At 40.7% G+C, this 27,307-nt stretch overlaps 1 protein-coding gene across 13 annotated transcripts in view; it reads right to left on the reverse strand.

Moving 5' to 3' along the window:
* The window catches only part of DYM (dymeclin), a 206,531-nt gene that overhangs the window by 16,103 nt on the left and 163,121 nt on the right, over positions 1-27,307 (reverse strand). For 11 of the 13 annotated variants that reach the window (XM_048079759.2, XM_048079753.2, XM_048079754.2 and 8 more), the window contains 2 exons: positions 24,820-25,002; positions 15,733-15,846 (listed from right to left, as the gene is read on the reverse strand). In XM_048079759.2, the coding sequence (XP_047935716.2) occupies positions 15,733-15,846; positions 24,820-25,002 (297 nt within the window). The remainder of the gene's footprint in view (positions 1-15,732; positions 15,847-24,819; positions 25,003-27,307) is intronic. The other 2 variants (XM_066988520.1, XM_066988519.1) reach the window with 1 other exon arrangement.

A 27,307-nucleotide genomic window follows, 5' to 3' on the forward strand; every position in this document is an offset into this window, starting at 1 on the left:
GCGCGCTGGGCTCCTGCCAAGCTGCTGCAAAGCCAGCAAAGCTCTGCAGCTCTGGACAGGGAAGCTCCTCTACGTTCCCTTTCAAAAAACGGGATCATCCTTGAAGGTTAACAGAGTTCAAATCATATGGCAGACAAGCGGTTAGCAGAATTGAAGCAGCTTTGAGAAACACACACGCAAAACATTGTTTACCCGTGTCAGAGATCTGTTACTAGGGGAAGCTGCTTGGAAGGTTTCGCGCTGTTTTCCCATTCTCTGGTTTCCTCAGTGTTTTCTTTCTGCCTAACATTTTACACTTTGAATTCTTGTAGTAGCTTCTTTAAACCAATGGCTCATCAAATCAACCGGTTTAATGTAGGTGGTGACAAACAACCAGAAAGACAGAAGCATGTTTCACGTTTTACAACCTGTGCAAGGTTCAAACCCTTCTTCTCAAAGTCCCTACAGGAGCTTGTTCTTCCTATACAGAGAATGACCCTATCTCTATACAAGCCACTGAAATACTAAATTTAGGGCATATTTATTTATGTTAAATTGCACAGCTAAATCAATACCAAAGTAGATGCATTGGCAGGCAATGCATCTCAAGAACTCACATGGAAAAAATCAGATTCTGTGGCTACGTTCACTTCCAGTCTTGTTGGGTATTTCACAGGGCAACGGAAGGCCTAGACTAGACTTCGGTTGTGCATAGAGAAATATTTATCTCCTTTAGTAATTCATGTTCCTTTTAGTGACTGGAGTTTGTATGTCATCTCCTGACCCTTCCCCTCCACAAAGTTTGCAGAGCACCTAACATCAGGCCTCACATTTATCACCGGCAATGCCTTTGCAAAGACTCTGCCATCTGGAGAGCAGCAGGAAGGAAAACATCCCTCATCCTGGGTGATAATAGGAAAATAGTACCAATTTACCACTTTTTTCTCCCCCCACTCAAAAATTCCTAGCAGTGCTGGTTCCTGCTGGCTCCTGGGTAAGAACTGCTTGGGGCATCTTTCACAGGACATGAAATTAAGACACTGAGCTGCCCCTTTCACAATGACTACACCACCAGCAAAGCACAACCATACACTTCTGATTCAAGGAAGGAGAAAATTGTTCCAATGTACTTCCCTTGTGTCACGATACAGAAATATTTTTCTGCTCCCTACAGGATGCCCAAAGAACTACATATTTCTTGTTGAAGATCCACATTTCGGTATCTGAATATTTTCAGACAACAGCAACTTTGTATTTGGTGCTCTATTCCAGGAGACCAGCCAAATGTTAACTGCTAGTTCAGAGGACACCAGCCTTGAGAGTATCACTGCTGCTTGTTCTTTATCGCTGGTTGTACTTCCCTTCATTCTCCCTTCTCTGTTTTTATCGCTGGGTGTGAGAGGATGCTAACTATACCGTTAGCAAATGCTGAATAACAAATTCTATGCTATCTGTGCTCTTCTTCCCCAGGCTACTTGTTGAACAGCTCTTTCACCCAATTTTTTTGTTATTACGATCTTTAATGCCGAACATGAGCAAACAACTTGCTTATTACCTGACCAAATGACACGTTTAAAAATCCTGATAACTGACCCTCCACCTTCTTCTGTTTTGGCCAGACCCCAGTTCTGCTCTTGTTCAGGTTCAAAGGAATTCTTAGTTTTGCAACATCTATAGTTTCCTGATGGCCTAATCCTGCGTCAGAAAATACAAAATAGAAAAACAAAATCAAAACAAAAAACAACCCCCCCAAAAAAACAAACAAAAACCCACACTACACTTTAATAACTGTTCTTATGGGACACTATTCCATCTTCTAAAGCCTCTACATGTAACTGCATGAATTCTCATCTGTTGCCTTAATGGGAAGCAGTTAATTACAATCCACAAGCTGCCACAGGCAAGGCTGAGACATTAATCAGCTCGGCTGCTTACAGGACTGTAACTGCAGCTACAGTTCTGCATAGCAGTGAATGGAGTAAAACCAGGTGACTGCCACATTAAGACTATCACAGGAGAAACACACTGGGGAACAGCTGCACATGGCAGAAAATTCTTGCAATGCTTTTTTCCCTACTCCTACGATGGTTTACTTTCCCCTTCTATGTTCTCGGTTTGAAGGATTAGCCTCAGAATCACTTATACATACGTTTCTCCTGGCTGCCTAGAGAGGACCTTGTCCTCTGAACATTTTAGTTTGTTCTCAAAAGTGGTTTTGGATAACCAAAACTCTGGCCAGACTTCCGTGTAAAGCTGACTTGCACAGCAAAATTATTGAATATCTCTTCTGAAGCAGCTATGGTAACTCCAGAATAAGGTGATTTCATTCCGGTTTAATTGTTCTATTTTGTGAAGAAAGCAATTACTCTGGAATGAAATGACTGAATTCAGAATGCAGCTTCCAGAAGGTAACTGGGAGAGTTTTCAGGGGTGGAGGGGACAGACTTTAAGCCTCCATGTAAATATTAGTCTCCATGTAGACAACAGCTTGGGAATAGGAGTGTCCTGAGCTAGCCCACCCTTCATCTTCGTCTTGGCCAATGCACCTCATTCCTGAACTGCAGAATCACTGTTACTCAAGTCACTCACCCAACGCACCACCCTCCCAAGCTACCTCGTCTGGTTGTGCAATACCCAGTTCTTGCTGCATTCCTTCATCTCTGGACAAAATTCACTTCTCTGGATTCCAGTACGATAATCAAAGTCCCATGTATGAATAGGAAACATATTCCCTACAGAACTGCGATCAAACTGCTAGCAGAATGTAAGAAGGCAATCAAAATACATAAAATATTGGATTAAACAAAAATAAATCTGCCACTATAATGCTGAAAACCCTACATGTAAGGTTTTCCTATATTTGCATTTAAAACACTATGATAACCTGATACCACAAATGACTCTGTTTTCAGCCAGTCATTTATCTGGTTGGCATTAATGAAAATGAAAATCTTGTGCAAGGGTTGAAGAAAGAAACTGCTTGGAGCCTTCCATGGTGGTAATAACGGTCTTTGGGGGACCATGACAGGTTCATTGATGTTTCCACATGTAAAGCAAGAGTGTATTTTGAGTGCTGGTGCCTATGGATGCCATCCCTTTGGCATTCATCATCAGTAGCTTCTCAATGATAGACAGGATGGATCTTCAGGTGAGCACAGCCCTTCGCAACCTCCTAGATTCCCTGGTTCAGAACGGAAAGGGCCAATGTTCTGAGGCTCTCAGTAGCATATATGTTATGCTAGTTAAAAATGTCTTTTTCTAGGGAAAATCATACCACAAAAAAAAAAAAAGGCAAGGAACGCTAATTTTGTAATATTTTTTAAGTTAACAGACTTCAGCTGCAGACACAGCTTTGAAAGCATCTAATTTCTTTGAGTCTTAATTATGTCAGCAGTGAGGCCAAATCATCTACTTACCTTCTTCTGAAACGGCTTAGCCTTGCAGGGTACAGGCTATGAACAGTGTCCCTTGCTGGCATCAGCCACATGCTGATCCCGCGATACCAACCAAGTCTCAGTGAATGGCAGACTTACATGGCCCTTTCATAGGTTGCAGACAAGCTGTTTTCAGCAACTTTTTGTTTATAGACAAAGGATCCAAAATTGTAACAAAGCTAAATGAGCTAAGGGACCTCTAAATATTTTCATAGTGATCCATTCTAAACAAAAAGGGGAAAGAACTCTGATAACAGAGCGCAAAAATTCTATTTACAGGAACTTCGTATAAGAAACAATGAAATTAAGTAAAGCTGTATTACTTGCTACTGCTATCAATTAATGCAGCAACCACTTCCAGACATAATAATTACCATATGTGCACTGTGCTTTACCTCTGGGCTTATTAATTTCATACACAGGAGGTTACAACTATTGATTGCATTAAAACATATTGATATGTTACAATAGAAATGCTCCCGCTGCAACGCATCATTGCACAAACTGAAATGATTCAAGTGATACAGAAACAGCCATCTGTACCCATCATCAGACAACTTGCTAATGGTCATTTCTCCATCCACTCTTAAGCACACAAACACAGTATTGCAACAGAAGAATGACAGCAACTAGCTCAGCTGCTTAGGGACAAAGCTTATAGGGTTTAAGAGACAGATGCTGACCACTGGCTAAATGCAAAATCAATAGGAGTACCTGTCAATATAAATAAATTGTGCTTATTTCTCACTGCAATCTGCCCCACTGAAGATTCATCCACACAGAAGCGATTGCCAGCCACTACTCTGTGAACTTCAGTCTCCAGAAAACACGCGTTTGAAAGCTATCACTTGTTTTCAGGATTTTAAAATGCGTGCTTGATTTTTGAAGTTGGCTGAAAACTAGATCTATAACAAAAGATAATGACATCCAAATAGTAACTAAAAAAGCAGTGTCTGGCTTGCCCCTGCCCTCAGTCCAGCATCAGCCAACTGGGTTTCTAAGTACCTGCAAACACAGCAGTATATTCAGAAACAACTGCGCCCTGCTTGCACTTGTTTTTTGTTGTCATCTCATCAGCATAATTAAAAATGTATTTCTACTCAATTCTGGTTAAGCTTTTATAAATTATATAACCTAGTTTAAAACATCCCTGTAAACAACAAAGCATTATTTGTATTTTTAATAAATCTTAATGTTCCCTCTTCATCTTTAGAACATAAATTTCAAGCTAGAACGCATTGAATTCACTGGGTAAATCTCATATTAAAATGATTCAATTGTCCTAACATAATATTTAAAACCAGTGGCAACTGTGATGCATTTAACAGGCAAAATTATCAAGTTCACTTCATTGGTAAAACATTCATATAGGGAGAATGCATGTCAGCAATTTCCAGAAACCTTTAAAAGTTAGAACGAACCTGGCTTCTTCTTAGCAAAAGCAATAAAGCTGCTAACAAGTATAAACAGTTAATGTGTTCTTACTACTTCTGAAAGTAGGAACAAACCAGATTTCGTCAGTGAGGTTTGGCAACGTGAGAAATCCTGTAACCAATTTCATTTCCTGATAAATGAACGGTCCACAGGGGAAAGTCAGCCAGAGGGTTTCGGAACTGTCAAGTGCTCAGACATGACTGAGAGGCTCCTGGAAGGAGCCAGACTGTCTATTGCTTATCGCTGCCGAGCCAAACGGCACCATGCGAACGCCGGGACTGCCAGACTCCATTTAGAGCTTGGGCTGAAGCGCAACGTGATAGCGCTCCATAAACATGTGGGATCCCCTTAAAAATAAAACAGCTCGAGCACACTTCTTATATTATGCTTTAAGCAACCGAGCTGAAAACACATGGCTGTATAAAACACGTGTTGGTATGTAACTTTTAACTGTCTGTGTTGTTTATGCGTTTTAGAGCCAAGTCCGAGGAGTGACTTTGTATTCAGCACTTTAGAGTCTCCCCCACCCTCCTCACAGGAAAAAATCCAAATACAGAAGAATAAATCATTCATTATTGGAGATATTTTGGCAATAGCAAGGCTGCGAAGGATGCATTTTCAATGGGAACTATAGGCTGCGTTGCTTGGAAAGCTGAACGCCAATTTCACAATTTGCAGATTCCTGCTTTTAAACTAACAAGTGATTTTTGAAAAGTTATCCTCATAAATGCGACTGGTAATTTTACTGAATGTTAACAGTAAGTATCAGAACTAATTGCAAGATGACAAATATGCTTCAATATATCAGAAAATCACAGCTGAGTTCAAGATCCTTCTTCTAATACAGAGTTAACCTGAATGTTTGTTCACTTTTATATTATTACAAATTGATTCACAACCCAAACATTTTTACAGGAAATTCAAGTAGCTTGACACACAGAGATTTGAACTTTTAAAAGTCTAAAGTTTGAGCTTGTAAAAAAATATTGCCAGTCTGATGACCCCTGAAGGGAAGATAAAAGGAAAAAATAGCTCAAATAATAACTTCAGGCCCTTCATTACAAAAATCCTGGGTAACTTTTCAAGTGGCTTGCAGGCTTATAATAGCAACAATGTCTGTAATTGATTAGCTACACCAGCACAAACAGATGTCACAGTGACAGTGAGAAAGTACTGTTGGTTCTAGAGTTTACTGGGAAGTAGAACATAATTTTACTGAAAAATAAAATATCTAAAAAGGAAGTCAGGGAAGCTAAAGAAATATTATGCTTGTTCTCAACTGGAGTGTCTGAATGCATTTTTATTGCATCTTCTGTTTCTCTGCAAAGCCTGGGACAAATTCTTTCTTACTCCCAAGGAAAATGCTGCTCATTTGACTCATTCTACTCTTTATCACTATACCATGACATTACTGGGATCTTTGATGTGCTGTGCTTAAGGCTCAGACTGATAAACACAAGCTAACAACATCGAAAAAGAAAGTTCTTTATGTTAACTATCTACCCAGGTCTGTAAACAAGACGCATGGCCTTGGAGGAATACCAGAGCATGACTCCAGACACACCAAGGTCTAAGCTTAGAGCAAATAAGCTCCAGTAGCCCAGTTCCTGTTGCTCCTTCTGTGACTTTACTTGTGTTATTTAACGCACACTTCGGATCCCAAATGAGAGAAGCAATGAGAATACCTGAAAGGGACATGAAGAGCATCAGTTATTCTTTCAGAGCATTTTCATAGTAACAGTACCACCCTCTTTGAAAATATCAGTGATACTTTTGGTCTACTACTATGCTTTTACCTTATGTTGCAACAGCCCCTCCCTCCCCCCGATCACAGAACGAGCAAGAAAAACTATGGCAGAAAAACTGCCTGTTCTTCTCTCCTCAGGTGGTGGCATGGAAATGAAGGGGATGCTGCAGGTTACGGTATACCACAGACCGGCTGACCTAAGTGAAGACCGGCACTGTAGCATTAATGTTTATATACTACTACTAAGATAACAAATGAAAGCACAATGAAGGGATTTAGACATCAGTGTCTTGTTTCAATAATAGCCAGTAAAAAAGGAATTACTCTCTGAATAGCGCTCATTTTACCATCCCATTTCAACAAATGAGCTTGCAAGAGCAGAATGAACTGAACTGGTGTGGGCAATCTAGCCTCACAGCTCCTTCAAGCTCACAGTTCACCAGTTAACCGGGCTCTACCTCCATCTCTTCTGCTCCTTCAGCAGCTGCTTCTCTCAATCCACTTCAGCCAAGGCAGCTGAAGCTCAGCAGCTCACAGGGATTCACTTTTGCTCCTGTGTGCATGCAGAGCAGGAAGAAACACATGGCAGCATGCCATGAGATCTTTACCGGACTGCTGACCACCATGGGTGGACACGGATGCCCTGCAAAGGCACCAACAGCTTTGTTTTGTAGCCCTTTGAACTACTGCAGATCCAGAAGATGAGGCTAGCCTCCTTACACCTATAATCATGCAATTAAAAAAAAAAAAAAACAACAACTAAAAAGATAAAACAGCCCCATGGTGTCCATTAAAGTGACAAAAGAGAAAAACACAGAACTTCTCATTTTTCTAAGCCACTGCTAAGTCAATGACTCCTAGAAAACAGCAGCAAGGCAAATGAGGAAGGACGTGGATAGAGAAAATTGGTGCGTAGTCCTGCTTCCCTCCTAATCAGCACTGGTCAGTACGAGCTGCGTACTCCCCACCATAGGACATGCAAAGTGCTAGGCACCTGCTCATGGTCCTGTTAGCAACTCATGAGCATGAAGATGTGACTTGAAACCTTCAGACTGTTGAAGTCAACAGTGAAACTCTCCAGTGACACCACTCTTTTTCACATTGATCTCTGAAGTGTTAGGATATGGCAATGAATGTTTTAGGGACTAGGAAGAGAACAAGGTTGAAGTTTTCCATTTATTCTCAATCTATAAAGAAAAGTTTTATACGGTACTCTCTCCAAGTTGAAAGCACGATTATTATTTTCTGTTGGACGACATTTTGGCCCATTTACAGTAAGAAACTGATATTACATGAGAAACACTTTAAAGATCAGAGATTCAAAAGCTTGCTAATGCATATTTTCCTATGCTGACGCTGCAATGATGTTTATATTACTCTTCAATGGGGAGGTGTCAGAAAAGCCTTAATATGTTTTTAACTGTGTGCCAGGCAGACAAGCAAAATTAAATAGCTTTTTTTTTTTCTTGTTCTAGTCAACAATGCCAGAAGTTACTGTTTATTTTTCTCCACCTCCATGGAAGAATTTATAACCACTGAAGTAAACTAAAGTTACTTAAAGTTAAAAAGCTGTTTTTAATTCCAAAGTTGACTGACAGCTGCTACGTAAAAGCAAACCTAAGTTGTTTGGGTTCTCAGGAGCATTCACGTTTGAAAATTGAGTTTTCTGGAGCCCTTTGATCGGTGGGTATTTTCAGTCCCTTCCCCATAATGCTATAAAAATAATTTTAAAAAATGTGATACTGTATTTAATTTTCACATTCAGCAGACACCTGGGGAGAGGTGGAGAGCACATCCCCTTTTCAAATAGCCTTGAGAGTAACATATAAATACGGTATCAGTTACAGCGTTAGCTAACTCTCTTTGGGAGTGCCAAACAGAGGTTGTGTATGCCACAGTACACACCACTGTTGTTAGACCTGGCAATATTCAAACAGATAATATACTCAGCTGTAACTAAGACCTTATGTGCAAAAGGACTTGTCTTACACCACACCAAAGACAACCAAATCTTGACACATATGACATTCAAAATCCATGCAAACACCTACTGGAACGGTAACGGTATGAAGAATTCTGTTTGGTTTTTTACTTAAATTTTTTAAAACAAACTTTTAAAAATAAGTAAATATGCTTTGTAAGTGACTCACCAACACTACCAGACTATGCCAACATTTCAAATATCTTGAGTCGAGCAATATGAAATTCCATGGCTTTTTATAAATCAAAAGTTAAACTACATTTCAAAGGACTGCAGTATAATTTATTTCACTTTCCCTAAAGCTTCCAAATTACTGGATTTCTTCTATCTTTTGTGAGGGATTCTTCTGAAGTTTTGTTAGTATTCAATCCAAGTCATCAACTGTATTTGCATTATATATAGCTACAAAAAAGTTTCTCCAAAGACTGCTGAAATATACTTTTAATCATGGAACAAAAGGAGTCAACAGATTTCAAAGACTTCGAATCCACTGATGCTAAAGCTACTTTACTTTGGCCTTTGGCTTCTTCAATGTTAAAAAAAAAAAAAAGTAACCAGACATATAAACAGAAGTTTAAACAAGCATAAGGGACATAATTTTGTTGAAAACTATCAGTGGAATTCACTGCAAAATTTGTTACCATGTTATATGTTCTAACTAGCTACTCGAGTCTATCTCCTACGAAGGAAACATTTCTGCGGATTATCATATTAATGTTTAAAACTGACCGTGGCACTTATTTCTGAACTATAATCCCAAAGATCTGTGTTTCGTTTCCCCTCTGGGATGACAGAGTTAAGAGCCTGACTGCTGCTGTTTCTTTCTTTCTTTCTCCAAGTTTTAGAAACGCGCAGTCAGGAGTTCCCATATGCTGAATTATGTCAGCGTGTATCTAACTTTAAGCACTATAATAGACAGGTTTTTCAATAGTATTGTTCCACATATTTAAGTTAGATCTTGCCTACACACAAGTTTGCACCATTTAATTAAACAGATTTAAATGATATAAACTCCTGCCTGGACATACTTATTATAAAGTGGTGTCATTGGGTTTAGTTTCAACTCATTCTCAACAATTTAAGCAGCTGGGCTTACATTAATAGAAGAGCACCTGCGTAAGGGTTTGCCCTTGTTCAGACAGACAGGTTGTTAATCCCAGTTTAAGATTAGCCAGAGTCAGCTGAGTGCAGACATGTCTGACTTGCATGCTCACAGCTTCAATGATAAGTTATTTTCTGACCACAAGGCCCATAAAAACTTTCTAGATCATTTTTCCTGGAATCTTGATTACCCAAAATCGTATTTCGCAATGGATGTGGAGTATATTCTTCTCCACCCGAGGTCTCTGAGAATCTAACCTCTAAAATGAATGCCTTCAAAAGACACATGAATTATTGTTCATCACTTACAGGTCAGCTCACGGAAGCAGGGAAGTTTGACATCTTAATTGAGGGTATAAGTTGCCAGAAGGAAATATGCCATCTGTAAATATTATTCTTAGCATATGTTTGGCGTTTTGGAAAAGCCCAAAAAGCACTTTGTTTAAAAGTTTCTTACACTTCTCTTACTAATCCGATCTTCTTCAGGCTAAGGGTTAACAGCAGTCGAGGGTCAGCAAAGGGAAGTCTGCATTATAGATGCCTGCCTAATGTCAGTCCTAAGGATGTGTTAGACACAATCGGCTTCCACTATAATAAGATCTTTGACCTTCAGTAAGAAAAACATAAATATCAGAAAGAATTTGATGGAGAATTTATTTTTTAAGGAAGTTTTCTGTCTCTCTTGGTTAGTACTGTGCCCTAGAGCTCTGAACAGGAGTTGCTGGTCTCCTTAACTCCCTCCTCTGTCCCTACCTCTTTACAGTATCATACAGAATTAGTTTGTGCATTCTTCTCTCTATCTAAAACCCACAGTAGTGAAGTACTCTTCCAGCAGTAAAACAAATGCAAGAAAGCTGTGCACAGCTTAAGAATTACAGATCTGCCACAAGGTTTACTTTAGATCATTAAAAACCACTGTTCCTGGACTCTAAAGCCCACATCTTGCTGTGGCCAAATAATCACTGGGGACTTAGGACATCAGGACTCCGGAAACAAAAGTGCTGCAGCTATCACCAGGAGCAAGTGTAATGGAAGACGGGGCAATGGGTGATCTCTCACTTTAGGCAGCATGCGTACATAATTTTCTTTGTAATGTGGGACACTGTTGCAAGCGCTACCCATGTTCTGCCACTCTGCGCAGCGTGACAATACAAGTGACTGCACATGACATCTCCTCTCTCCTAACTGCACCCTGGCCTTTCCAGAGAGAGCTCGGCAGCCAAACCAGAGACTGTCGAGGCTCCCTCAGTGTTGGCAAGTTCAATACACGCTTTCTTTTACAGGTACACTTTCTTTCCATAGGTGCAAGCACTTGGCACGCCCCCTCGACCAGCTGGCTCCGCAGAGATGCGTCCCAGAAGCGGCACTGCCGTGGCCATGCAGAGCATGCCCCGCGTGCTCAGCACCACGCTTGCTCATGCCCCGCACGGGAGGCAGCTTGCGGGAAGGCCCTGCACAGCCAGCGGCAGCTGAGCGGGCCCAGATTGCTGCACAGCTTCTCTACCAGCTGAGGAGCAATGCCTGAGTCCTGGCCAAGCCCCTTTGCTCTAGACAGCCAATTCAAGTGAAAAGCACAACAGCATTTGAAGCAAAGGGTTTTATCTGTGGCCAGGAGTTGGGTTAGGAACAGAACTCAGCTTTACAGCAAAGACCAGCCATACAAATTCACAGACAGGAGCTAGATGCACGCATTCGCTGCCACCTCCATCAACAACCATGTTATGACATTTTTGGTAGCAGAATTTTTGATGTTGGCGCAGCTTCCCCAGGAGCTGGGTGATATGCCAAGGATACAAAGCTGTGCCGGCCTGGCTCTGACAGGCAGTACCTACCGGCAATCCCATGACAATTTACTGCTTTCCCCTGCTCTCTGGTGCCTTGATGATTAGGGGCTTTTTCCTATGAAACAAATGGAAGTTGAAGGAGTTGGAAGTACATTGCTAACAGAAGGGGAAACCTATGAGAAGTGCTTTTAACACCTAATGCAAAGCTTGTTCTGTCAAGAGATTGAAGGCTTTTACCTCTGCTCCTTTTGCATATTCTGTGAAATTTTAATGCCTGTGAAACTAGAATGCACTTCAATAAATATTAAATTTTGTACCATACCAAAAGGGTGCAAGCTGATAGCATAATGGCATGTCTGCATAACACATCAAGAACATATGACAGAACACACACCGATGACAAAAATACTAATTGACACAGTGAGAAAAGGAGCAGGGCAGCTCAGAATACGTTCGTGAAAATGAAGTCTCTGCTTTAAGTGGCTTAGCTAATGGGAAGTTTTCTTTTATAAAACCTTAACTGTGGCCTCCCAAGTGTGATCATTCCATGAACCCAAATGTCAGCTTCCAGTCTACAGCTGGCATTCGAAACAAGTTTTCCCACTTATTGCAGAAGACCAGTTATCAGCTGGCTAACTCCCCTTGAAATCCTGAGATAACTCGCAGGCTCCAAACACAGTGTTGCTTCTCTCACTCTCCGACTCCTGAAAGCGCAGATAGTTCACCAAAGGGAAGAAAGGCAGCCTGAGAACTTTAAAAAAATAAAAATAAAGAATGAGGCCAATTTTCACCTATCACTATGATCTCTAAATTGCCTTTAATAAGCTTCTGCAATAAAACAGGGAGCCTGGATTGTGGGCTGCTCGTCTGCGAAGGAGACAGCTCTATCTCCAAACCATGGCTTCTGCCTCAGTCACGGGCATATTAACTTCATTTATCTCCTCCCACAGACCGAAGGAGAAATAACTAGCTCTTGATTTCAGCACCTGCCCTTTATCTCTCTGTTTATGCAGAAGTCTTCTAAAAGGCTAATTACTCAGCTTGGACTTTCCCTGCCTTCCACAGCACATGGCTAAAAGCATACGCTTAAAATAATGTTAATTATATTGTTTGTATTCAGTGGCAGTCAGGCTGCTCCAGAACTGTAAGGAAAATATGAGTTGGATCTTCCATTTCCCAACAATTATTTGCCAGGAAAAGGCATCTTTCCTCATGCATATACCTACATACATGCCCTACTGCTAACACACATGCTCACTTTGCATCACACGCTACTTCCCACAGTGAAAGGGAGGAGGAGTACGAGGGTGTGCTACAAAGCTGATAAGCTCCATTATGCAGATCAGAATCATGGCTCTAAGTGCTGTTATTTTTAGTTTACCTTTATTCATGTTTGAACTATGGTCTAAGCAACAGATTCAAGATCTGAATACATATAACGCCTCTTGAATGCTCATTTCCTCAACAAAGGCCAAGATAAGCAACTTGAAAACATTCGCTATATTTATCTGTGCATACATTACGTACTCATACATAAGGAAAAACACCATTGTTTTGTTGAGCTGCAGAGAAGCAAGTGAGTAAAAGCGCTGCTTCATTCCTCATTTTTCCAAATCTCAACTTGTGTTTATTAAACCACCTCCCTTAAAGAGTTGAAGATGGCAATTTCTAGGAGGTAGGTGTATCTCTGCAGGGACTACTCTACTTTAGAGCACTTGAGTGTATCATGGTAAAAGCAGGGAGGGCTTGAAAATTAATCAGTAATTAACTGAAAAGCTAATCCAAAAATTCTCAGGATTAAGCTCCACAGCTTTGCACGTTGTAATTACATGTAGGTCATGTCAACCGAGATGCGACAGACCCATAATTCCTCCACACATTGTCCAAGCTGTCCAGGCACAAGCCAACTCCTCTCCAGAAGCCACTTCTGTCAATTGGCTGTGCCCAAGCTAGTATGTGCTAGAAAAACGTCCTTTCAGCAGGCAGTATTAGTTGCTCTGTGCAGCTATACAGCTTCCAGATGGGAGGCTCATCATACAGATGGGAGCTCAGTGTTGTGAACAGCCACTGAGCCTATTGTGCAGGCAGAGCAAATGTGGGTAGGGCTGCTCCCACCCATCCAGACATGCCCAGAGAGTGTCATTAAAGGCATGAGGATTAAAGCTTTCTCCTTTATTTAGCTGCTGAAATTCCTCAGAGTTGCCAACATTATTGTGTAACTATATCTTTAGTCTGATCTTAATATGATTTTGTCAAGCTTTAGAATAGCTTCCCCTGGAAACCTCAGAAACTAGAGGAGGAAGGCCTGAAAAACAGCGAGACTTGTGAGACCCCTATGAGAGAAGTATAAGGGCAGATGGTATGAAGACTTACAACGTGATTTCTGTAGGAGGAAATTGTGTGCTACTCACAATTACTGTCTTTGCAAAGAAAGGGAGTTATGAGCATTTACAAATTAATGCATGCAGCTGTGAATGCTAAGGTCAGTGTCACCAGCTTCCTCCATGCAGAAAAGTAACCTGCTATGACCAAACTTTTGCTTAGCAAAGGGATTAAATGGATTTTTTTTTGAAATAAAATAAATCCAGTAGGTGCAAGTGGCCAGTGTAGAAGAATTGTGTCTCCGTATCTGTTCACTTGGTAACCCTGCCCCAAAACTAAAGTCCTTTGAAGCAGAGGTAAGCATTCTAAGTCACACTATAACCATCCTTAAAATAGGAAGCCCTGTACTGCTTGGTAAGGACTTACAGAGCTTAGTAGTTGCCAAAAATTTTTCATTTGTTGACTTAAGTGGCACTATAAACATGTCATTTTGAACACTTTATCATTAATGCATAAAAATGTAAGCTTGACAGGATTTCACTCCTGAAACAACACTTCTTTAAATTGTGGCCCAACATGCAAGTCAATCTGGCACACTAAGTAAGTGATAAAACCTTCAATTTTTGTAAGTAACAAACTTATTTAGCAATGGCTCTATGTCAATAATCACTGTAGTCTTGTAACAGAAGAGCTTTTAATTGCCTACACATAAGACTATGTTGTCACCAAAAAAAAAAAAAGCAGCTCACAGAAAGGAAGTGCAAAGGATCCAGTGTTTCCCTGCAGCCTGGTTTTGCACACATTGCTACTGACTACTCACAGCACCATAACGCAGCAAGGGCACAACCTGAAGGGCTACGACAGGATTTGGATCCAACAACTCCTTTGCTGCTGTTGAGGCTATTCCTGTACTGCAGCTCAGGGCTCTGACTAGAGACCACTTTCTCCTGAAGTAATTCAGTCTGGTTGACTTGCTACATGCGCCATCTCAGGGACACTGGGAACTGTAGGAAATACATTAGTATATGCAGCCAGCTAGACAATTCCCACTGGGTGTTTTAAAATTACCAGGGTATAAATAAATTACCATCCGTCGCCAGTGGCTGTGTGTACTCAGTATGCCTTATCAGATGATATTTTCCTGAAGTTACTACAAAAGAAATGGGTCTCAAGAAGAAGCTCCTGCTCTCTTATCATGGAGTAAGAACAAAAATGGTTCTGCATTAAGTATTTAAAATACACTTGGCACAGTGGAGAAGCAAAAATTGTGGTGGATGTAAAAAAAACCCACCACAGAGCTCCCATTTATGTACACACTTACACAGATTTCGTTATTGCAGTATTTAAACATCACACAGCCATTAATGGATTTTAGCCTCACAGAACCTGTCAAGTTGGTAAATCCCTTGTGAGGTTTGAGATTCTCAAAAGAGAACTGAGGGGTCTGCTCAGGATTATATAGAAAGCTCTCAACCATGTTGACCAGACTTGCAGTTCCTGAACTGATTTTCACTAGGTTGGTTTATTCTTAATCCAAGACTAAAGCCACAGAAATTTATCTTTGTAACATGTTATGTAGACCCAAACGGAGATGCAGAACTCTAGAGAAAGAAGAATGCACTAACAAGAAAATGAGAACAACAAAAGTCTGGTTACATCTTAATAATACACAGAGAGGTGCATCTTAGAGAGACCATGAAGAAAAGCTTAGCCTTAGCAGATTTTAATTCCTCCACATTTCAATTTAATAACTATTCAAGAAAATTCACCCAAACATTTAGTACAAATTAGGAATTTAAATGAAAACATATTCATATTGCAATCCAAAAAGTAATCCCCTTATCAGCCGCTACTGATAGGAGAAATGATGTTTTGACGTTACAGATATAAAGCGTATGTATGTAATTGATTGAACAGTACACTTTAATTGACGAGGTCTCGAGCACTTACTCTTAGCCTGTCTTTGGGCAAAGCAAGAGCTCCCTGCTTGATGATTTCCAGAACCCGCTCCACTGACAGTTCAGCTCCAGCTTGCTCTAATCGGGAGCTAAAAAAGCTGATCACCTGGAATGAAAAATCAGAGCACATAAACAAATAGAAAAGATCTTTGTATCAATTTACACATGAAGCTTTCATCTTCTTTCCCTGGATAAATGTATCTGTACTTTTTAAAGAATAAGCATGTCATGGCTTGTGTCACAATTAGGAAAACTTTGTTAATGGCAAATTAGCATAATTATCAGTATTCTCTTGCCCTGTTTTTAATGTGTGGATGAATTTACAATTTAACACATAGAGCGAATTAATAAATTAAGATTTTCAAGTACTGCACGCTGAAACATGGCTTATAATCTTATCCTTCTCAGGCACATCAGGATTTTCAGGGCATTCTTGTCCACTTTTTGTAGTTTGGGCCAGAAATTTAGTTTAGTTTTCAAGTCTTAAAGTAAAATCCTTTTATTTTCCATGACTCCCAAACTGGGGGCTCTAAGACAACCATTAAATACCTCAATACAACTACAAGAGTCTACATGACTTGCCCGGTAGTTTTGTAGCATCCAAAGCCACACTGACTTGAAGAAAAAAAAAAACAAAACACAAAAAGACCTCCTCTTCTCCCCAAATTAACCACCCGAAGTCCCTCATGAACCTCCCCCATCACAAATCCCAGGCCCAAGGACCTGTACGCTCCCTCTCAATGCTCTCATCCTCCCTGGTGAGGCCAAGATGATTTTCACCATATTTCCACTCCAACCCCCCTTTCTGTGACCCAGCTGGTCCTTGTTAGATAGAACACAGTTAGGTCAGGCTTTAACTTTTATCCCTCTCCAAGCTCAGTAGGTTTCACCAGCAGCAGACATTCCACCGGCAGTTCTCCATGTGGGACATCAGAAAACCTCCATTTCTACAGCTCCTTTCATCCAAAAAGAGCACACTTTGCAAGCCCCATCCCTTCTCCCAGAGGAACTCCTCAGTCACGCAGGGGAACTGAAGCTCAGAACAGCAAGAAAAAGATATGGGGCAAAACTTCAACGCCTACTTAGAGTCCTTTGAAAGCACCACAAGGTAGTCAGAGGTACTTCACCGAGCTCGTGCACATGTGAGCACCCGGATGCCCCTTGGCTGGGGCCATGCACGGTTTTCACTCACTGCTGGTAGGTTGCCCGACTTCTCATACGCGTTGGACACACTCTTCTCTGCAAAGTGGCAATGTTCGCTTGTGGCTGAATTGTGACCCTCCAGCGCATCGAGTAATCTTTGTTAATTCTCCCAAGTAGAAGGAGGAAGAGTGTATTATGCTACAAAATCTCTGCTGAGCTCTCTTTGTTCTGTAGTGAGACACAGCTGGAGCCAGAAACCATTACCCTAATTATGCCTCCCAGCTCAGCTGCTGTTAATAAAACAAAGACAGCTGATGGCTTGGTTTCTTTGGGATTCAAATTTGTTGTTCCTCTCCTGTGATCCTCGAAACTCTAGTCCTTGTTTTGAGCAGGTAGATTTGCTGGATCTCAAAACAATTTTCTCTAGAAACTGTGAAGCACCAACCAAGTGGGATACAGAGATGACAGTTGCTGCAAGCTGCTTTTTGGGTGGGTATATATATCTATAAAAACGTATTTTTTTGGTTTTGATTCTGTTTTATTTCACTCAACAGAAGCGTGGAAATCAGTCAAGGGAAATTTTAGGTTTAACCTTCTGTATGGCTGTTACAATTATCTCCGTACTTGAATAAGAGGGGAGAATTTCACTGCCTCTGGCAGAAGTAGCAGGCAGGTTTTACATTCTAACAGATAAGGACTGACTGCAGCACTGGGATCTCTGATCCTTGGAAAACAAAAAATGGAATAGGAAGATGTGCTGAGTTTTTAAGTGAAGGAGCTGGAGGGAGGAACCAGAAATTACACAGGAAAACGGCAAGAAACAGCTTGCACAAAGAGCAGGAGGACCTCAGAGGCAGGCTGACATGGTTTTGGCATAGAGTCTGGGACAAATTGCTGGTGGAGGATACACAGCTCCTATAGAAACAAGAAAGTTGCCCACAAACTTCGAAAGAAAAAACACCTTCCTGCATTTCAACACTTGTCTGTTGTCAGTAATCACGGGTGAAACCTATCCTTGCCCAGGGCAAGCTCATGCAGAGAATACATCTCACTAGTGCTCCTTGCTAGCTCAAGTTCTTCTAAACCACAACAAAAGCAAAACTTAATATTGGGCTTTTAATCAAAAGGATAAAATACTATCATAAAGCATACACACAAAAACCAAATGAAGCTTGCAGATACTATGTGAATCCTGGCATTTCCTATTTTGGAAAGACAAACGCTCCAATCTGAACATGTTTTAAAAAGTTTTTTTTATATTTATGTGGTAAAGGTACTAATCTTGGTTGAGTTATATTCCACAAAGAACAAAAGTGAGATAGGCTTCCAATATTTACAGGGCATGTCAGCATTTCAAGGAATTTTGAATCGCTATTTTTGGTATGTAGTTGAAGACTAAAATTAAAAATATCCACTTAAATAATAATACGTATCTCTAAGTGTTATTTGTCTTTCTACTTCAGACAAAATGGAACTGGAGTAATTCTCTTTGTAACACTGATAGTAGAGTACTCCTATGAGATACTGGTTACAAGGAAAAAAAAAACAACACAAAATGAGATGAATTATACAGAAGACATACAAGAAGAGGCACTTGCTTATTATCATTATTATTATTAGCAATAAAATCAAAAAGCATCCAGCATGACCTCCCTACCTCCTGAGCTCCCATCTCTGTCCCTGAAGGTCAAACACTTTACCTACTTATCTGCCCAAATACAAAAGATGAAAATGAAAGCTTAACATAATGTCAAGGAAAAGTAGCCTTTTCCTTTGAAGGAGCTTTAATTATTTTCCCCACATAAGTAACAGAGCTGCATTTAAAATAATCTTGAAAATGAACAGATTTCAATTCCGTGTCCACTTAAAAAGAAAACAAACTAGAAAAAGTAAATTGTCTGGATAGTATTAAATGAGTTTCAAGTTTTAGCACATGTTTTAAAACCTAATGCTGAGCACATTATTCTAAAGTATAGAAAAAAGCAGGTCTCAACACAGATGAAAACTAGACAGAGATGTACACATCTTTTTTTTTTTCTTATCATACCTATTTTTGATATTCTGAAAGTTATCCTCTCACTGATCACTTGGGTAACTGGTCTATGAAAGCTGAAAATAACTGCAAGCCCTGCAACACAAAGGTTAACAAGACCCTGTGAATTATCTGGATCCAAGTCATGACGTGTGAAAGGCCCTCTCCATGCAAGGAACACAACCCTTTTTAAAAACCTCTCTCCAAGCTGGCTTCCATATTAACAGAGATTAAAAGGCATGTTTAATCCTGGATTAAACAACCCCTCATCAGGAATGTATTATCAAGTGTCCAGATAAAACTGTGTATCTGGAGGGTGCAGTGCTTTGCCCTATCCAGAGCACCTAATTCTGGTTGTGCAACGTGCATGCAGCTGCACGGCTTGGTTGCCATCAGCTTGGGGATTTCTTGAGCAGTATAGACAGCAGCACAAGTTCTGGTGGCATAATGTACTCAAGACCTCTAAACAAAAACCGTTTTCTATAGTGATTTCCGAAATTGTTTTTCGTAAAGCATTTCCATTTAAGAGGTCAGTTTTTCCTGAGACTCATCTTTAGTCCTTTTGTTTTATAAACCATAAATTTACAACATATTTCCAGAGATTAAAAATGCTACAAAAAAAGTTAAAATGATTTAGAAAGATTTAAGAGAGGCATTTTAGGTTTTGGAGATTTCTTTTTGGATTATGAGGAAATAACCACAGGGTCTGTAACTTTGTCCACCTATTGTTTTCAATATGACTGACAGTCTGAGGTAAAGAAATATGTATTTATATTTACTATAGCATGCACCAAGCAGCACAGCTATCAAGGACAAGATGTTTTCTCCACTTGGATTCTTTCAGTGTAAACTGAAGTGCTGCGAGGCCCCAAACCCATTCACATGCAGTACTGCTGCCTAACTAACACTACAACTCTTCACTTTCTCCTGCAGCTAAAAATAACAGTGCAATTCACTGTTGCCTCCTCTGCCCACAATTTTCAAGGTTAGCTCTGCAAGAGAGAGAAACAACTTAGCAGCAAATGAAAAAGGTTGGATTCCTTTTCCATTATTTTTCTTTTTTTTTTTTTCTGTGTGATGAGAAGAGAAAGATACATTTTGACATTTGCTATTTATCATTTCCAGCCTTGTTCACCACTGATAGAGTAACACACTATTCACAGAGCACCCAAAGGAGAAGAAAAGGAGAAAACAAACCTCTTGTTACAAAGTACCACAGGATTAGCACTTCATCTGAGTAGCTTCCTAAGGAAAACATAAATCACAGCTATGTTCAGTAGCCGACAGTCATCCTCTGTCCTGGAGGGAAAGCAAAGCAAAACAACCCTCCCTGGAGCCACCTTGTTTAAGAATGGACGCAACTGCTCCAGGTAGTTCAGTAGCAGGAGAAATGCAAAAGGTTTATCAGCAAACTTGAAGTACTGAAAAGGTTTTCAGCTTCTTCTTGAAACTAGGAGTACATTCAAAGATGTGAACTTTTCAAGGTGCTCAGCTTCCATTTCCTCACTCCTGGCAAAGAAAATGGGTAGGAGTGGGGAGAAGGGAAAAAAAAACACTGAAAGTTTTTAGCCAGGCTCTAGTAATTAGCAGGATCAAGGTTTTTATACAGGCTTTTTAAGGAAAACCATGAAAAATTAGTTCTCATGCTCGCTGCAAGTCCTGCAGGTCTTGAAATAGAAGTTGCTATGCCAGAGCCAAGCCAGCTCAACTAATTTTAAAATCTAGCAGGGAAATGTCTTTGGAGAATTAAATTCCTAGTAGGAAATTGCATCAATCTGATCCTTTGCATCACTAAGCCATTGCTCCCGACCTCCTGATTTCTATCAGGCTATTTTGCAAACAAAATTCTAGCAGCTCCTAGATAAGCCTGTTCAACCACACGATATCTATCAGTAGCTCACAGAAGACTTAGGAAGAATGAAAGTAATAAAAGCCAATGAGTTCTTATGATGGTCATGAACCAAACCCATCTTTAGAAATCACTAGTGAAGAGTCTTCACCAAATTCCTGGCACATGTGAGTCTGCTGACCAAATTATAGACCACCTTGGAAACAGAGGCAAAGAGAGAGCTCACAGCTGAAACATTTCTGCAGTAGGCCAGAACAGGAACCATGGCATTCCTCTTTGTTCATCATCCAGAGGAAGAATATCCCATTTAGCTAAACAAGATGCACAATATCCCATTAAGATGACTTTCTAAAATGAAAAGTAAATTAATGGGAAACAGAAGGTATTTTGATTTCAGTTTCTTCTGTACAGCATTAACTGTTCCCATATGTTCCCAATCAGCTGGCAATGGTGATTTTTAGCTTATTTATAAAAACCCAGCGGTAGATAGTATAATACAGTTTTCAATAAAATAATGTTCTATACGCTGATGACCCCTTAAACATTCATCTGTTTTTTGCCTCAGCTATGAAGCTCACAGAGGTTACTTGTTATCTCCAGGATTACCTTTGCAGAGCAAACTGAACAGTCCAAACCCTGAGGCAAAGTCCTGAGCTACCGTGCCAAAGTCTGCCCAGAGTTAATCTGGGCAATTGCCACTCTGCTCTGAGCAGCTGGTCGAGCTGCAAAGCCGTGCTCGGATTCACGTGTGCCTACAGGCACTTCTGCTCTGTCTCCTGGCCCAGTGTTACCAGTCAAATGCTGGTCGATCTGGAGGTCTCCAGTGTTGAAGTCCCTGGAAATCTACCACAGTGCTTCATTATTATAAACACTAGAAAGTCTTTCCTTACGCCTACCTGCGAATCTTCTCTGTCACAATTTACACGAGTCGCTTGCCCTACATGCCACTGGTACATAGAACAGGTTATTCCCTTTCTCTTCACAGTTGTGTTTTATTTGAACAATATCAGGTTTAGTCTTCTTTTGGGCTAATCAGCACCTGTTCTATTTGTCCTCAGAAGTCCTGTTTTCTACAGCTCTTGTTTCTCCCTAGAATTTCTTCCATGGTGCCTAAACCCAGAGTAATCCAGCTAGCACATCACTAGCATGAGCAGGCTGAGAGGACACCTCTGGGCTATAATCCCTTTGCATACCCACACAGGACTGCAGCAGATGCCTCTTTCTATTTGAGCAGTAAACCACAAGTTACTGTTTTCTCAGTACGTTTTCCAACTCTATTTTTTTTTTTTTTTAGCATTTTTACCTCTTCCGTGCTTCCTATTTTGGTTTAAAAACAGTAACTATTGAAGTCAAGATATGTCATTCTTATTTTATACATTCATGACATGGCAACCTAGCAACGGTTTTACTGTCCAAAAATCATTACAGATTGTTCATACGCTGTATTTTGGTCAGCTTTCTTCAACACGGAGCACTACCACGCTGTCTAGCAGTATTTCTGTTCCAAATACAAATCTGGAGTACAGCTTAGGACAAGAAAATCTTACACCCTATGTAAGAAGGATTTTGCTGAAGCACTGGGGGACATCACAGCGACACAGAGCAGAACATACACCTGCTCACATGGACCCCTAGTGGCATCTGGTGATGGAAATTGCACTTCCACGGTAGGGTGGGTGGACATAATCCAAGTGTAGTTCCCTGTGCAAAAGAAGCCACGGATGGAACCAGTACGCAGCACAGACCCCGCAGACAGGCTCTAGGGGGTGGGAAAGGTAACTTCTCCTCTCCCCATCCCATGACTAAAAGCTGCAGCTCTTGCCATTTACACCTACCATCTACACACTTTGGGCCACACATGCAGGGTGGCAACTTCACTGCTATACAATGAGCACGGCAGCATCAAACCCAGTAAAAGTTCCCTGGTGTATAGGAAGGTGGTGGATTCACTCTCTGAATAACCATCCCAGGCCACACAAGAAACCTGGCTAGCTCACCATGTTGTCTGTAAGAGATGGCTGGGATGGATGTTAAAATAAAAAGAATATCAGCAGGTCAAGAAGAGGGAGATCCTTCCCATGAATACAGCCTCCTAGCTTCCAACAACATACGTTTTAGGAATTTCTTGAGCCAGGAGCACATTTCCATTTCATGTGATCTCACCATCCTGTGTGGCCATGACAACAGAGCTCTCACCTCCATCACTGCAGAGAAATGCTGGAACAAAGTTTGGGAGCCAGCATCTCATTTTGGTTCTTCTCAAATACTGCCCACGTGGTACCAGCAAGCTTCCCCACGTGTACAGCAAGGCTAACACGCTTCGCCAGTCTTTCAAGTGGTAGAAAGACCAGTAAAAAATTTTTGGCTTTAGCACACAAGACAAAGGTTTGTTCTATACAGGATGGTAGTACTGCGGATATCATGTATGAACTGGAGGATGTGGCAGGCTGGAAGAGGAGTCAGCTGAATCTAATATTTTATTCAGATCTGCAAACCTGACAGCTCTCACCACTTGCCAGCTGGTGACAGGTACATTTAAAAAAAATAATCTTTTTTTGACATCCTCGCTTCTCTAACAAAGGAGCTATTTAAAAATTCAACATGCTCCCTTGGAAAGCTTTAAATAGTTTCAGAATGTAACTGGCATTATGCTGTAACCCAATATTACATACTTTTGGGGACGAACTGTTTAAATCGTTGAGGAAAACCTACATTTAACTGTTACAAGGGAAAGGACATGCTGCTTTCTGTGGGAGGCAAGGAGCTGTCAGGCACAAGGACCTGCCAACCACTAGTTTTCCTGGTTCTGGACATGCAAACACAGAAGGTCCCTATCTCAGTCAGGAATGAAGAGCATAGGTATCATGACTGCACCCAGTTCCGCTTTAAACAACCTGGAGACAACTTGTCCTGATCATCCAGGCAGTATCATGCTGTCTGTACTCTGCAGCTGCCAAAAGTTTGGAGAGTTTTGAGCTCTGAAACCTCTGCTCTCCGAACTCTTGCATGACCAGAAAATATGAAGTGAGAACAGAAGAGGAAGGGTTAGGTACAGAACAGGGTTTCAGTTCTACATTTTTGTCAAGAGTAAAAATTACTTTCCTTTATGGATCATCAAAAATCTGTCAATCTTCTGTAATATTTTGAAGTAAAAGCAAATCAAAAAAATAACTTCTTCAGATTTTTACTCATACTGAATAAATGCTCTATTCACTGCAGCAAGAAATTTAGCACCCTGTTAGGCCTCCACTTCCAGCATTTTGCACCCAGAGGTCACAGCATGACTTCAAGCATTGCTCAGCTCTGTAAATACTGCCTAGAGGACATATAGGGGCTTCTTGCACTTTACATCTGTTATTTTCTAGCAGGAATCATTACTCAGGCCCTCAATATGAACATTAATGCCACTATCAGATGTAGCAGAAATCAGCTAACAACTAACTGTTTTCCCAAGTCAGATGCCAGTATGCAGTCCGTGGAGAGCCACACTGGTAACAGATTCTGGTCCAAGTTATTTCCTTTTGTTTTCTTCCAAAGCATTTATTTACCCAACAGGATTGCTGAGTGCTGTGGAGAGACACTTTGTAGGTGAAAGCAACATATGTTCAGATACAGGCCAGGCAATGAGGCAACTGAGTGCCCGCTCACAGCTATTTAACAAAGTCCCCCATAATCATTAATATGAATGGTGATAGGAGTAAGAGAAACGAAAATGATTTCTTGATAATGAAATCCTGCTTTTTCTCCTCCGTAAGACAGACTTATAACAAGGGGAAGTTAGGAGAAGTTGACACTGTTCTTCCTTAAAGGAAGTGAAAGATGTGTCACAGGTTGGGAATTCCTTACCAGAGGAATCTCCAAGTCCCTCTGGCTCTGTTGAATAAAGATGTTGCCCAAAATAAGTCACAGTGGAGGCCCAGAGAATAGGGGAGGGAAACTCAACATTTGAACACATTCTAAAAGAAACTGATAGAGATGAATATTTTCCACTTCTCAAAAGGATAAAGAGATCAAATAACAAAGTGTAAGCATCCTTTAAATAATAGATCACTTACCAGATCTATATTTTGCATTATGTCCTGGAAGGAAGGGTGAGTTCTAAATTGCTCGAACAGATCCCGCTTGTAAAGCAGCGCGTACACCAAGTTTGGGTTGTGATGAAGGGAATTGGTCAGGCAGGAGTTGATAATCTCTAACATCATTCGGATCACTTCCTCGATCACATTCAGGTCTTGTGCCTTTAAGAAAGGAATAAAAGGTTAGTGTGCCCTTTTCCATTGTAAAATATATTAGGTAATAAAGACAATGCATAGGCAATTATTACTAATGGAGCTATTAGCTGGTTAATGTCTCAATGGTGAACTAATCTGGCATGCCTGAATATCTGGAAAGAGATCTGTTTTCTCCTGTAATAACCAAAATCTTAAATGAATGCATTGCACTCTAGTATTCAGCCTCATAGTTTGATTTTCTCAACAGGAACCATCATCTCATCCCAAAGAGCAAATATTGTAACCAGATTTATTAAGGGTTAAAAGAACGTAAGTCTTTTCAATACTTCCTCTGCTAGGTAAAAGCAGCTCAACATCAATTTAGTTTCATACATTTTACTTTTGGTCCCTTATCAGGGGTAGGTAGGGGATAGGGAATAGGGAGAAGAAGAGAGGTGGAAACAGGAAGAAAAATCAGAAAAATAAAATGTGGCTGTCAAAAAGGGAAGCAGCAATGACTAGGGAGGAAAATTGACTGCATCAAAACACATGGTACCTTGAATGTTTGCCTCTGTCCTGTTCTCCATACTTTGTCCCTGGCCTTTTTTTTTTTTTTTTTTTTTTAATTCAGCATTGAAGAACACTTACAATAAATGAAAAAAGAAATCTCCTTTGCAGTGCACTAAGCCATAATGCTCAAGATAAACTTTTTCATCTTGTCAATGTCTCTGACACGTCATTCCGGATGACTACTAAACTCAAACTCTCCAAGCTGAACAACCTGCCACCAGGTACAAGCTTGCATGCGTGTTGGCACTGCCTAACCATGGGCAGCCTGCCGGGTTTCTCTCCTCGGGCTGCACATCAGGATATGCCAGATGAGGTTGTTCAGGCTGGAGAGCTGCCTTCCCCTGGGACAGGGGGAAAAGGCAAATCTACTTTGTTCCTATCTCTAGGTCTCCCCACCACATCAAACGTCAGACTTTACAGGTCTGGCCAGAATGTGAATCATGCCAAACCGGCTTGAGCTTTTCTGCTGGGTACGAACACTGAAACCACTGGCACTTACTTTTGCCGACTACCTGCAAAGTAGTCATTTTCTGAGTTATCATAAGACACTTAAATACTTCATAATGAGGCTGTACTTGCAAGAGCATTTTGTTGGACTGTCATTCAATCTGTATCCAGCTGAGTTATTTTCTATTATAGGGTAGTGTTGTAGGAATCATCACTTGTCAGACAAATGCCACTGCTCTTACCAAGGCAGAAGAGACTACAGGAACTTGTCACTATCCTGGTTAGACTCATATAAAGAGCAAAAATCTTTGCTACCATTTTGCTCTACTTTCAATTCAAAGCAAAGGCATGTAATGACAGTTTCTTCCTGCAAGCACAGATAGGGCAGAAGGCCGCATTGTTCCCTTAACCCGCTCCTCCAGCTCTTCCACTGCACTGGGAACTGCAGAGAAGGGGATGCCTGTTCTCATACTGCTGCTGAAACAAAGCAGCACTGCAATCCAGTTATCCCCACAGCTTGTCTTCTGCATGTACAAAGGAAATTTGTGATGACATTTTTTTTTGATTTCTTGAAGAAACAATATTTGGTGTGCACTCCAAATAAATTTTATTCTTTAACAACGATGTCTGGCTGACTGTGGAGGTCACAGATTCCTTTCTGAACATGAGGATCTCCTTTTTTTTTAATGACTTTGCCTCAACCACCGTAGCTAACAATGTTAGCAAAAACCCTTACGAACCTGATCACTGCAGCTACTTAATCTGTCAACGGGATCATATTCTTCTTTGACAGAAACAATCCTTACATTCAAAATGCAGGTGGTTCCTCTCTGGTTTTCTAGTTAGAATGCTCTGAAATAGCATCCCAGTTAGATGCTCTGAAACACATATTATTAAGAATACTGGACAAAAACTGAAATAACTGCTTCAGCTGGAATCTGGAAAAAAAAATCTAGACCTGGTTAACTCATCAGCTGAGTGATACTTGCCTATCAACTTGGACTTATTTCAGAATACGCTATATTATGGTGGCATTTTAAAAAGCTCTGAGCATTAGATTAATTCACTTCTCAATGTAGCAGGATGATCTAGTGGCTGAAATGCTATCCTAAGCCAGAGAGGGCATAACTTGTGCAGACTTCCTCTGTGATCATGCATAAATCCCACGTCCCTTTGTGCCTGCATTCCTTGCCTACAGATGGGAATAGGGGTACTTCTCAAAATCACCACGTTGGCATCAGCATGCGTATGTTAGAAGAGCAAGGTTTTTTGTCACTATGGTACAGGCACTCCACAAGCATTTGAAACCAGACAT

This window comes from Anser cygnoides, chromosome Z (genome assembly GCF_040182565.1).
Source record: "Anser cygnoides isolate HZ-2024a breed goose chromosome Z, Taihu_goose_T2T_genome, whole genome shotgun sequence".
Classification (NCBI taxonomy): domain Eukaryota; kingdom Metazoa; phylum Chordata; class Aves; order Anseriformes; family Anatidae; genus Anser; species Anser cygnoides.